Below are 14601 nucleotides of genomic sequence, written 5' to 3' on the forward strand. Positions count from 1 at the left end.
TGTCACTTTTGAGTTTCAGTTTCGTGATTATATTGTAGTTGGTCGATTATAATTGTGTCATGATTATATTCGGTTTCTAATCACGCACTTTCTGACTAAATATAAAGCTTGAGCCTAGGAAAAACTAATGAAGATGATTAAGCCAATTATGTTAGTTAAGTTTAGTTAATCAATTAAATCAAAAGTAATCAAGAAATTAAGTAATCAAACGTGTGATGTTAGGTTAGGCCTTAAAATGCAATTCGGGATTTTAGGCCCCTTGAGCTTGTAACTTGAGTTGTACGACAACTTAATTTCAACAGGCCCAATAGGCCCATTGACTTGGCATGGCCGGCCACGTACGAGACATATTGGGTTTCACTTGTTTTAAGCACTATTTAAAGAAAAGAACCTTGTCTCTCTCTTCCTATTCAGCGTTTAAGCATATGAGATTTTTGAGGCTGAGAAGCAACACTCCTATTCTCTCCTAGGAAAAAATGGCTCGCTCACAGAAGATTGCTAACACCATCATGTCTCTATGGTTTCATCTATTACATATGTGCCCTAAGGCAAATCATAGGAACATGTGTTCCTAAATTTATTAGCAAAGGAGAAGTTATTCTTTTATGTATTTCAAGAATAAAAGAGTCCAAGAATAGAGACATCATATCTCTATTTGTTGCCTTAAATTTCTATAATCTATCGCTAGAAACAAGTCAAATGTATTCATTTCAATGAAAATATTTTTGTTCACAACTTTAACTTAAGACGTATTATCATCACTCTTTCAACACTTGACATGTGTCTATTGATATAACCATAGTTAATTATTCACTTTGAATTTATGTAATTATGGTTAGACTCATGGACATATGTCAAATATTGAGAATGATGGTGATGGTATATCTTGGGTTAAAGTGGTGAGCAAAAATGCTCTCCATTTCAATAGAGCACAATGATGTAATTTTTTTCCCTCTAGCTTTTTTTTGGTCTGAACCACAAGGTGGTCCTGGATGGACCCCAACTATGAGTGGCACCTTCAAGCCTTAACCACAACCTAGACTAATCCTCCAGCTTTAAATTTACCTTCTTTTTTGTGTAAGACTTCGAGATTTGATAGGAGCCACGCATTCAAAAACTTGTATTACAGAGCCTTTAGAAAAAGAGATAAAGCTCAAACAAAAAGAAAAATAATAAAGAGAAATATTATAGAACCTTTAAAAATTTGTATTTCACATTTTTAAAATTTTTCCTTGGTCCTATTTCCTACCGATCACAAAACGCACAATTGTCAAGCAGATACAGGAGCAAAGTCTTGAGTAGAGAAGAACTCCAAAAACCTAATTAACCTTTCACAATGGCAAAATGGAACAGAAAAGACTTGGGCTGCCCATTGTTTCTTCGACGGAAACCCTAGGTGGTGAATATGAAGATGAAACCGATACTGATGACGAACCTGGCGCAGTTTTCATAAATCAAATTTGTGATTCACCATAGTTAAGTAGACTTTTAGTGTTCCTACATTAAAATTAAGGGACATACATAGCATGAGCTTATAAAGAGTTGAACTACTCTCCTTATTTCCAATTAATTTTGAGGTGAAACCTCAACTTCTTCATGGTATTACAAAGCATGGTCGATAATCAATCCTTTTCTTTTTCGTCGATAAACTCTTTGAGTGGACATTCGACATTATACTAATTTTCATATGTCAATCACATATTTGGATTAAAATCACTAAGTTGGCAGAAGACCAACGCCTATTTATCTTCTTAAAGCATTTGCCCCATCTTAACAAATGATTGGTCTCACTCTCCCATAAGTTATACAACTTAAAGTGTGCACCTAAAATATTTTGGAATATACTTTTTCTGAAGTTAATATATATACTCGGTCGACATCTGTGACCACATTGTAATCCAAATCTAAAGCAAAAGTTTGCATAATGCAGAATAGCTTTATTTTAACTTTACCTCCATGTTAAAATTGGCCCACTGAAACTTTCTTTATCCAGAAATCCTAATATAAAGCACATTTTATGTGTGTGATGTATGTGGGTGTTCTCGGGGTTCCATTTATATATATATGTTGATCCAATGTTAGCTGGCACAAATGTGCATATATAATTCAGAAAACTATCAATTTATATATATCATGTTTTAGTTGATAATTTCTGATAATATTTACTTATCGGTTCCTTATTTTAATTTTCAAAAAATATTCATATAAAAGTGTGATTACAGAAATATCAAGGATTAAGAATGCAACTGACGAGTCCACTTTTTTACTATCAAATAATTTTGGGATTAAATTTTTAGGGTCCATTTCAAAATGCAAATTGAAAGTAGCATACAAATTCATGGGTAAATGAATAGTTAACCTAATAATTTTATGTTCAGTTCATTATAAATTTGGTTTGGTCGATCTTCTTTTCGGTCTGAATAAGTTCAGCAGATCTTTATGAGTACTTTCTAAAAGTCTTTCTTTTTTTTGGGTCTACTCTTTCTAAAAAGTACTAGACTGAGAGAGAAAAAAAAAAAAAAAGAAAAAAAAAAAGAGAGTTGGAAAGCCAAAGAAAGTTCTGATGCTATATTGGAAGATGAGAATGCGATCAATGTTGGCACCATTTTCACGTGCTTTCTAAATTTATTCTCTAGAGTATGCTACACCTTCAAGCAGAGACATTAACATCCATATCATCTAAGAATATTGAACCTGCATCTCTCTCTCTCTCTCTCTCTCTCAAATGAATGACAAAACATCCTTGACCTTGCCACTTGTGTTTGAGAAGAGGCAACATGAAAGGTGCAGACCAGATGAAGTAGGGGCAACTAACAGTGATCATCAAACTACCAACACAACCTCTTTTTTGAAAACTTGTTTCAATGGACTTAATGCCCTGTCAGGTTCTACTTCTTAATTATATGATCAGTTTGGGTATTCTAGCATTTCTTGTCATTTTTTCGCTATCAACAATTGTTTTGACATTGCACATTATGCTTGAAAGTTGAGTTATGATTTATATATATATGTGTGTGTGTGTGTGTCGTTTAGTCCTCTTAATTTGGTTTCAGGAGTTGGGATATTGTCAGTTCCTTATACACTATCATCTGGAGGTTGGCTAAGCTTGATACTTCTTTTTGTGATTGCTGCTGCTGCATTTTACTCAGGCTTGTTAATTCAAAGATGCATGGATGAGGATTCTACTATAAGAACTTATCCTGACATTGGTGAACATGCATTTGGGAAGAAGGGAAGAATAGTTTTGTCAATTTTCATGAACACAGAACTCTACTTAGTTTCAACAGCTTTCCTAATTCTAGAAGGGGATAACCTACACAACTTATTTCCAAACATTGAACTGCAAGTGTCTGGTTTCATAATTGGAGGAAAAGAATGTTTTATAGTAATTGCTGCAGTTATTGTGCTGCCAACTGTGTGGTTAGATAACTTGAGCCTTCTTTCTTATGTCTCTGCAAGTGGGGTTTTTGCCTCTGCTGTCATCCTTGGGTCAATTTTGTGGACTGGTGCTTTTGATGGAATTGGATTTCACCAAGAGGGATCAGTTCCACTTAATTGGAATGGAATCCCTACTTCTGTTAGCTTGTACGCCTTCTGCTATTGTGCGCATCCGGTGTTCCCTACACTCTACACATCAATGAAAAACAAACGCCAGTTCTCGAATGTAAGTACAAATTAATTGTTTGCTTTATATACACTCGGGGTTCATTTCCTAATAGCTTAAGCTTTTAAACTTTCTAAAGGAGTATCAGACTTTTCTTTGCAAGGATTCTAAGTTCAACTCTTGTTCCTTACTTTTTTGTTGGTCGATAGGGTGGAGGGTTGGCCTATTCCCTAACAGTTCAAGCTTTTGAGACTAGTTTTTGTCTGTCACATACATGTGACATGTCATCCGACTTTCGTCATCAATTATGCTAGGGTTTCATCACGTAATCTTTTTTTTCCACTAGGAGATTTCATTATGGATATCATGAGTATCAGAAAATTTGGTGGATGTAGCAATAGATATTTTATCATGATCATTCAGATAAACTATTTTTTTCAGCGGTCTTGAAATCTGTTTACCAACTTTCATTATGTTTTTGTTGTTGTTGCAGGTCCTCCTCCTGTGCTTTATCTTATGCACCATTGGATATGCATCAATGGCAGTTTTAGGGTACTTAATGTTTGGGTCAACAGTTCAATCACAAATAACTTTAAACCTCCCAACCGAAAAACTTAGCTCAAAAATCGCAATATGGACCACCCTTATCAATCCACTATCCAAATATGCTTTAATGGTTACACCAATAATAAATTCAGCCAAAACTTGGTTTCCAAATCACTGCAATAAAAGACCCTTCGACCTTCTCCTCAGTACTAGCTTGGTAATCAGCAGTGTTGTAGTAGCTTTGGTGGTTCCCTTTTTCGCATATCTCGTGTCACTGGTTGGAGCATTTTTGAGTGTATCAGCTTCACTTCTATTTCCATGCTTTTGCTACCTTAAAATTTCAGCTACGTACCGAAATCTCGGATGTGAGATGTTGATTATAGGGTTCATAATTTTAATGGGAGCTGCAGTTATGATTCTTGGTACTTACACAGCTGTATCAGAAATAATAGAGCATTTGTAAATTGATGTAGCAGCTTCTCTTTTTCAGCATTAATATATATTGCTGCTGCTATGGTTGAAGAGCTTTTATAGTACTGATGGCGATAGATTTGTGGCAAAAAAGTCACCAACATAAGAAAAGACTTTGGCATATAGATGTGGTGATGGCCAAGGAGTCCTCAATTTAGGTTCAAGTATAACAATTATTTTGTGGAATGTTGTCACCATGGTGATTGCTTTCCAAACACAACAGTGACTGCTTTCCAAAAATATTCTTTGATCTCCATAAACTCTTCACATGATAGTACAATTGAATTATTTACTCAAATGGTCCTCAAACTTATGCCTGATTTATATTTTGATCCTTCAACTAAATTATTCGTTCAAATATAGTCCATCCACTCTTCACATAGTTATACAATTTGTAAGATCTCAATATTCACTTGTAAGTTGACTCAAATACTATCATCCAAATCAGCAAGAGGAATTATCGCTCTATTAAAAAATATATATATATATATACACATTTTTGTTCTTCCATCATATCCTAAACTTACAACAGTTAATTTGCATTCTTATGTCAAAACAACTTCAAGAATTTTACGTCTAACCCTATAAATCCTTGATCCTCAATTCAGTTTTCAAATGGCTCAATCCACCCAATAAACACCTCAAATTTAAAAGTTTAAGCCCAATTAGTAATAACTCTTAGAAAACTCCAAACCCACCAAAATTTTCCCTCAACTTGTATTACTCTTCACAAGGATCCCGTAAGTTAATCAAAAATCCGAAGTGTAAATCCAAAGTTAGAGGAAGGCCAACTGGTTCTTTTACCCAGAGCCCTTAATATTACAGGTGGGTAAAGTCCGATTTGGTCTCATTTTTCATTAGAACTGGAATCGGAACTGGAAAAGAACATCGGTCCGGTTAGATTCGATTTTGACCTGAAATCACTAAAAAAACAGAACCAATCTAGACCTGCCCGATTCCAATTCGGTTCTTGCGGTTTCCAATTTGAGCATGAGCCCAAAATTTTATTCAATAAAACAGGCTTGAGCCCATTTCATTTCACTTTATTTTCTGTTTTTCAGCCTTATTTCAAGCCCATTAAAATTAATTTTTCCAAACACAACTTTTCAGCATCAATTTCTAATAGGCCTAAGCCCAAATTCATCCTCTATCAAACTTTAACACAGCAAAAAGCAAAAAAAAAGCAACCAGATTACAACCCAACACAACAAATTAGAATCCATCTTCATAACAAATTACAACCTCCATCATAACAAATTACAATCCTCATGCATAGCCAATTACAACCAAACTGAATTTCATTCCAAATTACAATCCTCCATCTTCATAATAAAGCTCACCACCTTCACACCATTCTTGGAAAAACATACAGCCAAATTGAATTTCATTCAAAGTGCTATTGGTCACAAAACACATAATTAATATTTGTGTCCTAAGCCATAAACTAAATCTGAATCCATTCATATGGCTACTCAAAGAGGCAATACACAAACATACTATCACAAAATAATCGGTTTTTGTCGTAGTTTTGACATTTTTTAATAAACACGGTTTTTTTGGGTTTGATTTGATTCGATTTTCTAATTTTTTGATTTCAATGCCCACCCATAATTAATATGCATTTCAGCCCCGGCCCCCTCCCTCCACCACCCTTTTTTTTTGGCCTTTTTGAAAGGTGGTCCAACCAAATTGCACCATATGTATTCATTCTTCTTCTTTTTTTTTTCTTTTTTTTGTGCTCTCAAACTTGAAGTATTCAACAAAAATACCTCCGAGCTCGGAAAAAGTTCTTGAAAATTCTATGAGCTCCTAATCACCAACACTACGTTTCTATCACCTCTATTTTTACAAATAGCCTCAGCATGTTTCCAATTATTTTTCTAAACACTTAGAATAATTTAAAATAATTCTAAACTAATTCAATTTAATTTTCAAACTTTTTCATTTATCACAATATTTAAGTTTACACCCTTGTGAAATCTTCTAATATTACAAAATTTTCCAGGAATTCGTAGCTTTATTAGTCACATTACCAACAAGAAGTCTACAAGGTTCCTGATAGGACCCGGCCTGAATTCTTTGGCATTCGTGATGGATCCTGTGATTTTTCCGATATCCAACAAATGCCGGACCCACTTATTAAATACAAACAATCCTCTTCCCCTAAACAAAGGAAAAGAGGGCCATCACAGCTGAGAAGAAGACCAAAGTGTTAGGTGAAGATCCACAGCTGATAAGAAGACCAAAGCAGGTGAAAACTAAAATTAACCAGACAGTGTCACGTGATCACTTAAACTGAATCGTCAAAATACGTGCACAGAAAATTAATACGGATGACTAACGAGAGTGCACTAGTCATCTGAGTATAAAAACATCACGTTTTATATAGAATCTAGTGCAACGCATGAACTAGTCACCTAGGAATAAAAACTGCCATAATTAAACAAGAATGTCGTGCCAATGCATGCTTTACATTTGGACATGAGTTTCTCAGCTTGTATCGACCTTGAGAATTAAAACGACGCAAATTAGATAAAACCGTTGTAATAACCCAAAACAAAATATCTAAAAAGAAAGAAAATATCTAAAAAGTAAGGAAAATATCTTTTAGCAAAAAGACAAGTTTGCCCTCGCATATTTTAATGGGAAAAAATTTGAATTTTTAATCGAGGAAGAATTTGGGAATTTCGCTTACGCCATTGCGTAGAGCGTGGCGAAACGAGTTCGTAGACACAGAGTAGACCCGAATCGGAGCTGTAACGAAGAAGATATGGTCTAAATACTGCGAAGGGCAAAATGGTAATTTGGCCAAAAGTCAGATTTTTATCCCTTCTCTCTCCTCTCCCCCGTCACTTTCTCTCTCTTCTCTCTTTCTCTCCTGTCGCACCTGATCATTGCGACCCTTCACCTTCTCGGCGACGGCCCGTCCACTACAGGCCGAGCTGATCTCCGCCGTGGGTACCATCGGGTCCGCCTCCCTCTCGCCGTCAAAACCTGACCGACCTCCACCCTTGGGCCGCCCAGAGCTGATCGGAAAACCATGTTTTCCGACGGATGTTCGTCCGAATCCACCCGAACTTCCAGCTCGAATTTCTCCTTCAATTCTCCACCAAATCGATCGAGTAAGGTATGGTTTCTTAGCTATTTTTCACGTTCTAGCTGATGGATGTATGGGTTTCGATCGATTTTAGCTCTAAAGCGATCAATTTTCGACTTGAATTCTGGCCAAAACTTCGGCCGCCAAAAACTACTGTTTCTGGTCACTTTTTGGGGTATGTCCAAGAACAAAAGTGACTCAAAATGGGGTGTTTTACCTAGGATAGGAGTTTGGAGTCTTGGTTCCGAGATTTTTCGACCACCCGAAATCGCTTAAGACACCCAAATCTGCCCGCGCGTGCTGGGGCGCGTGGGCGAGGGTGGTGAAGTAATTCTGTGCAGTTTTGTGACCCTCGTGTCGTCACGAGCGCGTAGGATTTTGCGGATCTCGATTCGGAGTCCGTTTGAGCCCCGAACGGATTTTCCATATCGCGCGATCCATGGGTGCAGTGTCGTCAAATAATCGGATCGCACTGGATTTCGGATATGTCGGTCTACATGACCTCATGATCATGTAGGATTCGACGGATTGCGAATCGGAGTCCCGGATACTCCGAAATCGCGAACCCTGGGGCTAGGGTTTGGATTTTAAACGATAACGCGATTTTGGCCAATCCGACCGTCCGTTTTGGACCAAACTCGCAGAACATGGTTCCCTCTCTGTAAGGAACCTTCAGGGAAGCCCAGATTGGCCATCGGAGATCGTGGACCCACGGGGTCCCGGGTGACAGTTTATCGCTTAGCTGAGCGTCGGATCTTCCAAAACTGGTCCAAGTGTTTGAAAGGGCTAATGTGGGCATAGGAGTAACTTGGGATGAGATGCACGTCTTTCTAGGAGCCGGGGGCAGTGTGTTTAATTTAAATTCTTTTTGTCCAGCAGTTTATTAATTTATTATTCTTGGATAATCATGCACCAGGAGTCCAACTAACCCACAGGAGGGACCTTCGAAGGGTCCAGCTAGCTCGGACCAGCAGTGAGTGGACTTTCTTTCATGAATTATTTTATATAAATGAGTTATATAAAGGATTTCTATAAATAAGATTTCATAAGTGATTTTATATTGATTTTATATAAATGAGTTTTTATAAATGAGTTTATTTGAATAAATTTCTTTATTTGATCTTGAGTAAGCTTTATTGTGGTTCCGAACATGATTAGTACAACAATAGTTCTATAAGTCTGTGCTGCTTATTTACCAGTTATAGAAACAGAGTTTGAGGTTGGAATCAGTTGAGACCGCAGCACAACTTGAGCTTTACAATTATTACTCAGATATTTTTCTAAAGGAATTTATTTTAAAACCACCTCGTACCCATTTTCTTTGGTGATTACCCACAGTTGGACCGATGTCTACGGACATCCAGTCCGATTTCAGTTTATGTCAATGCACTTGACTTTGCCTCACGAGTTACGGGGACGCTCAGACCGTGAGTGCCAGGATTTGCGGCTCGGCAGACTTGGTGTCCCGAGACCTGCCAGGATTGCGGCTCGGCTGACTCTGTGTCCCGGAGACCTGCCAGGATTGCGGATCAGGCTGACTACGGTCCCCTGCATCCTGCCAGAGCGACTCGAGCTGACTTGGTGTCATCGAGAAATCTGCCGGCGGGACAGGCTGATCATAGTCCCCTGATTTCGCCAGTTTGCGGCTCGGGTGGACTGCGTGGCGCCCGAGACCTGCCAGGGGAATTGACGGACATGACAGGGGTACAAATAGGTGGTATTTTTCAGAGGATTTGAGTTTTCTTTTATTCAAGTATGACTTTCAGTTATTTTATATCAATTTTTTGATATTCGTGCATTTATATCTTTACATATTGGTTCAGTTATACAAGCACAGTCATCAGTAGGTTTTTACATGCTTATTTGAATACTCTATATTGAAATCTAGACAAACCCTCAATTTAGACTTCTTCTTATTTTTAAATGGGGGTTATTATGTTTATAAAATTGTTTTCAAGAACATTATTTTTGTCCACTCACCTTTTCAACTTGTTTTTCACCCCCAGGCCATAGAAGTACGCGGGATCCACCACCGGGCCATTCAAAGCTTCCGCGTCACCACGTAAGGTAGAGTTTTGTAGAAAATCCTTGAAACTCTGAAACTTAGAAAATGCTCTGATATCTAGTTGAAACTGTGAAACTAGAGTTGAGATGGGTTATTTGAGATATTCTGGCAGTTGGTGTGAATTTATTGATTGTTTAACAGGTGGAAAATTTTGGGATTGGTCAAAATACAGGGGAGACTCTGCCGAAATTTCGGCAGAAGTCTAAGGAAATTTGAAAAGAATTTGAGACGAGAAGGGTAAAAAGGTCTTTTGTGCCCGACATTCGCCAGGTGTCGGACACGCACAGGACTTGGCTCGAATTCCAAAGTGGAAATTGGGTCGGGTCCTGTCAATTTGGTATCAGAGCATAGGTTTTACTTCCTGTAGACTTTGCACTCGGTGCATCCTTGGTTTCTTTCAAATAGGGCCCAAAAGGTGGTGGTATCCATAGGAAAATTAGATAGTTATCTCGATGTAAGTGGATGAGATTCCCAAATCAGACAGGAACTGCACCGGTATCGGAACCGGCAGAGTAATCTTTTGTAAAGGCTCGTCAGGAGCCGTAGCTACTGTACTTAGGAGGCAGGGAGATCCTAACACCCAGTAGACCCTGGAGGTATTAGCTCAGGCTTTAGTCAGCCAGAGATCCATCAGTGAGATAGGTGGATCCCGTAAAAAGGATTGAGAGTTATAAATTGGGATAATGGTGGTACCAGTAGTAAAAAGAGGATTAAATTGAAGGAGTAGAGTAGATTTGGGAGGTTCTGGCTATTTCACAAAAGAGTAGAGTATTGATGGGATTTGGTTAAGAACGATAATAGAATTCTTTGACTCGTATTGGACAAGCATTTCAGAGCCGGATGTGATAGTCAGTCTTATCTACAAGTCTACAGAAGGTGTGAATACAGCAGTTTTTGCAGCAGAATAGAGGATAATGACTGGATCAGAATATGAGAAAAAGATTTTACGTATGGTTTTCTACTCATAGAGACTGGGAAGTAAGAGGTAGTACCTAGTTGTGATAAGGCTAAAAGCCTCCATTCAAGGTATTGTGATCAGTTAATAGTTAGTCAATTTTGGTGCCGTGGTGATTTCTGCCCCAGTCAAATAATGGGCAGACCATGGGGTGCACTTTGTGCACAGTATTTGGAAAAGGGTAACATTAATCAAGAAGAGTTTAAGAAAGATACTACAGTAGTGATCACAGTTTCCGGTCATCGAATGGCCGTAGGTATGGAGGCTGCCGACCTGGATCTAGTTCCAGTGAAGGTACCAGTCAGGGTAGTAGTATTGGAAATCGTTCCGGGACTAGTATAGCCAGGAGTATCGAAAGACAATTGTTGTCATACCCTAATAGGAGAAGGTACCCTAATGTGCCAGGTGTGGTAGGCATGAATCCGGGCCCTGCTAGAGGAGTACTACTGAAGGATAATATTATGGACAGTCTAGACCTTTCAAAAAGGATTTCCGCTGTTCCCTTAGTATAAAAAGACCATTGCTACAGCAAAACAAGTATGCAAGGTAAGTTACAGGAAATACCACAGTTGATGGGAGCTCTGTTTAGCGATGGACCCAGATCAGTATGGCTGGTTGAGGAAGCAGTTAGCCAAAGGGATGTAGTAACAATTTTAAACCTGCAGATAGATAGTATAACCCGACTCAGTAGGAAGTATGAGCATTATTTACTGCAGTTACGGATTGAATTCCTCTCCGGCATGGTTGACTGGATGTTATCTTAGGGTTGAACTGATTTGATCAGATACCATATCGCAGAGTTACCTTTCATCAGGAGATCAAGTTTATTCTTGAGCCCGCTCCAGGAATGGAACTTATTTCTCGGATAAAGTATAAAATGACACCAGTAAGTGAAAGAGTTAAAGACTTAATTGCAGAAATTAATCGTGAAGAGGATCATTTAGCTTAAGATTTTCTTCATTGAAGTGTTCTAAAGTTATTTAAGGAAGGAGATATTAGCATGAGGTTGTACTTGGACTTAAGGCAGCCGGCCAAAATCATAATGCAGAGATTGAAGTTCACAAATTCACAGTAAGGAATTGTTTAATAAGTAAGGAATGCTAAGGGATTTTCTAACAAACAGTATGAGACTTAGATAATTCCAGTAATGAATTAGAGAATAAGGTATGGGTACTGTGAGTTTCTGGTCATACTATAGAGAATTAAGGGATGTGCCAGTAGTAGTTTGGACCCCCCTGTGAATAGAATGTCTGGGCGGTAGAGAGATCGCCTCATGATCACGTAGCTAAATAACCTTTGAGTGTATTCGAAGAAACAGAAGGCACATGAGGAGTATTTGAACTTTGGGTGGTGGACTTTGAGAAGATAGTAACTCTATGCCAAGCTCAGAAGTGTGTATGTTGGATGGAAAGAGTGAGTTTCTTGGAACACATAATTTCGGTTAAAAGTATTTTGTTGATCCTCAAAGATTGAAGCAGTAGCAAATTTAGTTACGACCAATCAGTGCTACTGAGATACAGGATTTTCTAGGTAAGTCGATTCTTACTGTCGCCCTGTAGAAAGGTTATCCACCATGGCGACGCTGTTCATCCTTTAGAAAAGAAAGAAGTTAAATTGGTGTGGTCAGATCAGTGAGAAGAGGAGGACGTTAAACTTAAGAGCAGGCCAACCACTACTTCGATTTCAGCACTGCAGGAGGATAGGGAGAATTTGGTATGCTACAGTATTATTTTCCATAAGAACTGAGGTTTGTGTAGATGCAGTATGGTAGAGTAAGTGCTTATGTACCTCAACAACGGAAGAAGCATAAATCGAAGCATACTATTCATGATTTGGAACGGGTCACAGTAAAGTCTGGCTTAGTAAGGTTGGTGGCCGTCCTTTATGAAGAAATATGCAAAATCCTTACAGATCACAAGAGGTTACCAAATTTCTTTATACAGGAGGAAGAAAACTTGAGACGGAGAAAATGGTCAGAGGATATAGATACACTCAGTATGGAATTCTCAGGAAGAAGTGGCTTATCTCCGAAGGAGATAGATTATCAGTGATAGTAAGACAAAAAGTTGAGTTGGATACGAATAATCAGAAAGTACTGTTAATGACTTGTCAAGGAAAATCAGTACTAATGAACTCGAATATTTACAAGTTAATTTCAGGATCTTGATTTGATTTCTACAAGTAAAAGGTTGAATTATATGACATGAAAAGCAAAGGTTCAAAATAGAGATCTTCAAGGAACTTCTTATGATGAAAGGAATGATAGAACTTAGCAGCAAGGAATAGCCCCGCGACAAGAATCAGCAAGGTTCTTGCAATTACCTTCGAGTTTTGAAAGGAAGCAGGAGGAACTTACGATGGATTTTGTGTTCAGCCTCCTTGAACATAGAGGAGGCAGGGTGGAGTGTAGAAAATCACGAATCGATTTAGTAAGTCTGTATATGTTCCGCAGGTGAGAACCAAGTATAGTCTGAACAAATTGGTAAGAATTTTCATAGATAGGGTTTTACGACGCTATGGAATACCAGTCCATACGGTACAGAATTAAAAATCCAGATTATGTTCCAGTTGGACTCAGCTAAAAGAAGCTTTTGGGCCTTGATTTCAGTTTAATACCGTAATGCACTCTAGACAGATGACCAACTTAAGAAACTGACTCAAATTGTGGAAAGGTCATTGAGACATAGTCTACTACAGTTTCAGAATGCTTGGGGTGAAAAAAAAAATGCTGGTTTGAGAGTAGGCCTTAAGTAACAGTTGTCGGATTTCCTCGGATTACAAATCTAAGATTTTCTATTGGTATCTATAACTGAAATGTTTCCAATTGCTGCTCTATACGAGACATAGTATGGACCATCCAAGTATGAAGATGGAATGTTAAGCAAGATTTATTGAAATCTGAAAGTGTAGAAAGAAATAAATAATCTTATTGGATTAAGCAGAAAAAGACTCAAGTAACCAGGATTGGCAAGAAGTTATGCAGATACTAGAAGAAGGATCTTCAGATAAGTATTCTCGATATTTATCGCCTGAAAAAGGTGAAATGAGATTTAAAGAAGCCAGGGAGCCAAATCCTAGCTGTACCGGGCCCAATAAGATTATAGAATGTGTAGAAAACAAGCAGTTCAGAGTTTGGAAGGGAAAGTGATGAGCTTTTAGTGATTTATGCAGTATATTAACCTGAGTTGCAGATGCAGAAGTAATCCTTCCCCCGCTTAGAATAACAGAGACGTAAATTTCGAGGACGAAATTTTTATAAGGGGGGTGGATTGTAATAACCCAAAACAAAATATCTAAAAAGAAAGAAAATATCTAAAAAGTAAGGAAAATATCTTTTAGCAAAAAGACAAGTTTGCCCTCGCATATTTTAATGGGAGAAAATTTGACTTTTTAATCGAGAAAGCATTTGGGAATTTCGCTTACGTCATTGCATAGAGCGTGGCGAAACGAGTTCGTAGACACGGAGTAGACCCGAATCGGAGCTGTAACGAAGAAGATATGGTCTAAATACCGCGAAGGGCAAAATGGTAATTTGGCCAAAAAGTCAGATTTTTATCCCTTCTCTCTCCTCTCCCCCGTCACTTTCTCTCTCTTCTCTCTTTCTCTCCCGTCGCACCCGATCATTGCGACCCTTCACCTTCTCGGCGATGGCCCGGCCACCACAGGCCGAGCTGATCTCCGTCGTGGATACCATCGGCTCCGCCTCCCTCTCGCCGTCAAGACCTGACCGACCTCCACCCTTGGGCCTCCCGGAGCTGGTCGGAAAACCATGATTTCCGACGGATGTTCACCCGAGTTCACCCGATCTTCCAGCTCGAATTTCTCCTTCGTTTCTCCACCAAATCAATCGAGTAAGGTATGGT

At 38.5% G+C, this 14601-nt stretch overlaps 1 protein-coding gene across 1 annotated transcript; it reads left to right on the forward strand.

Moving 5' to 3' along the window:
* Positions 1-2816: 2816 nt before the first annotated feature.
* On the forward strand, positions 2817-4617 carry LOC117622789 (amino acid transporter AVT1I-like). The gene is made up of 3 exons (XM_034353561.1): positions 2817-2885; positions 3150-3664; positions 4098-4617. The coding sequence occupies exons 2-3, from the start codon at positions 3170-3172 to the stop codon at positions 4611-4613; spliced, it is 1011 nt and encodes a 336-aa protein (XP_034209452.1). The 5' UTR covers positions 2817-2885; positions 3150-3169; the 3' UTR covers positions 4614-4617.
* The last annotated feature ends 9984 nt before the right edge of the window (positions 4618-14601 follow it).

The sequence above is a fragment of the Prunus dulcis genome, chromosome 3 (genome assembly GCF_902201215.1).
Source record: "Prunus dulcis chromosome 3, ALMONDv2, whole genome shotgun sequence".
Classification (NCBI taxonomy): Eukaryota; Viridiplantae; Streptophyta; class Magnoliopsida; order Rosales; family Rosaceae; genus Prunus; species Prunus dulcis.

Coding starts and splice junctions, on each gene's coding strand:
- LOC117622789 (XM_034353561.1), top strand. CDS start 3,170: ATGGATGAGGATTCTACTATAAGAACTTATCCTGACATTGGTGAACAT. Junction 3,665..4,097: donor ACAAACGCCAGTTCTCGAAT/GTAAGTACAAAT, acceptor TTGTTGTTGCAG/GTCCTCCTCCTGTGCTTTAT.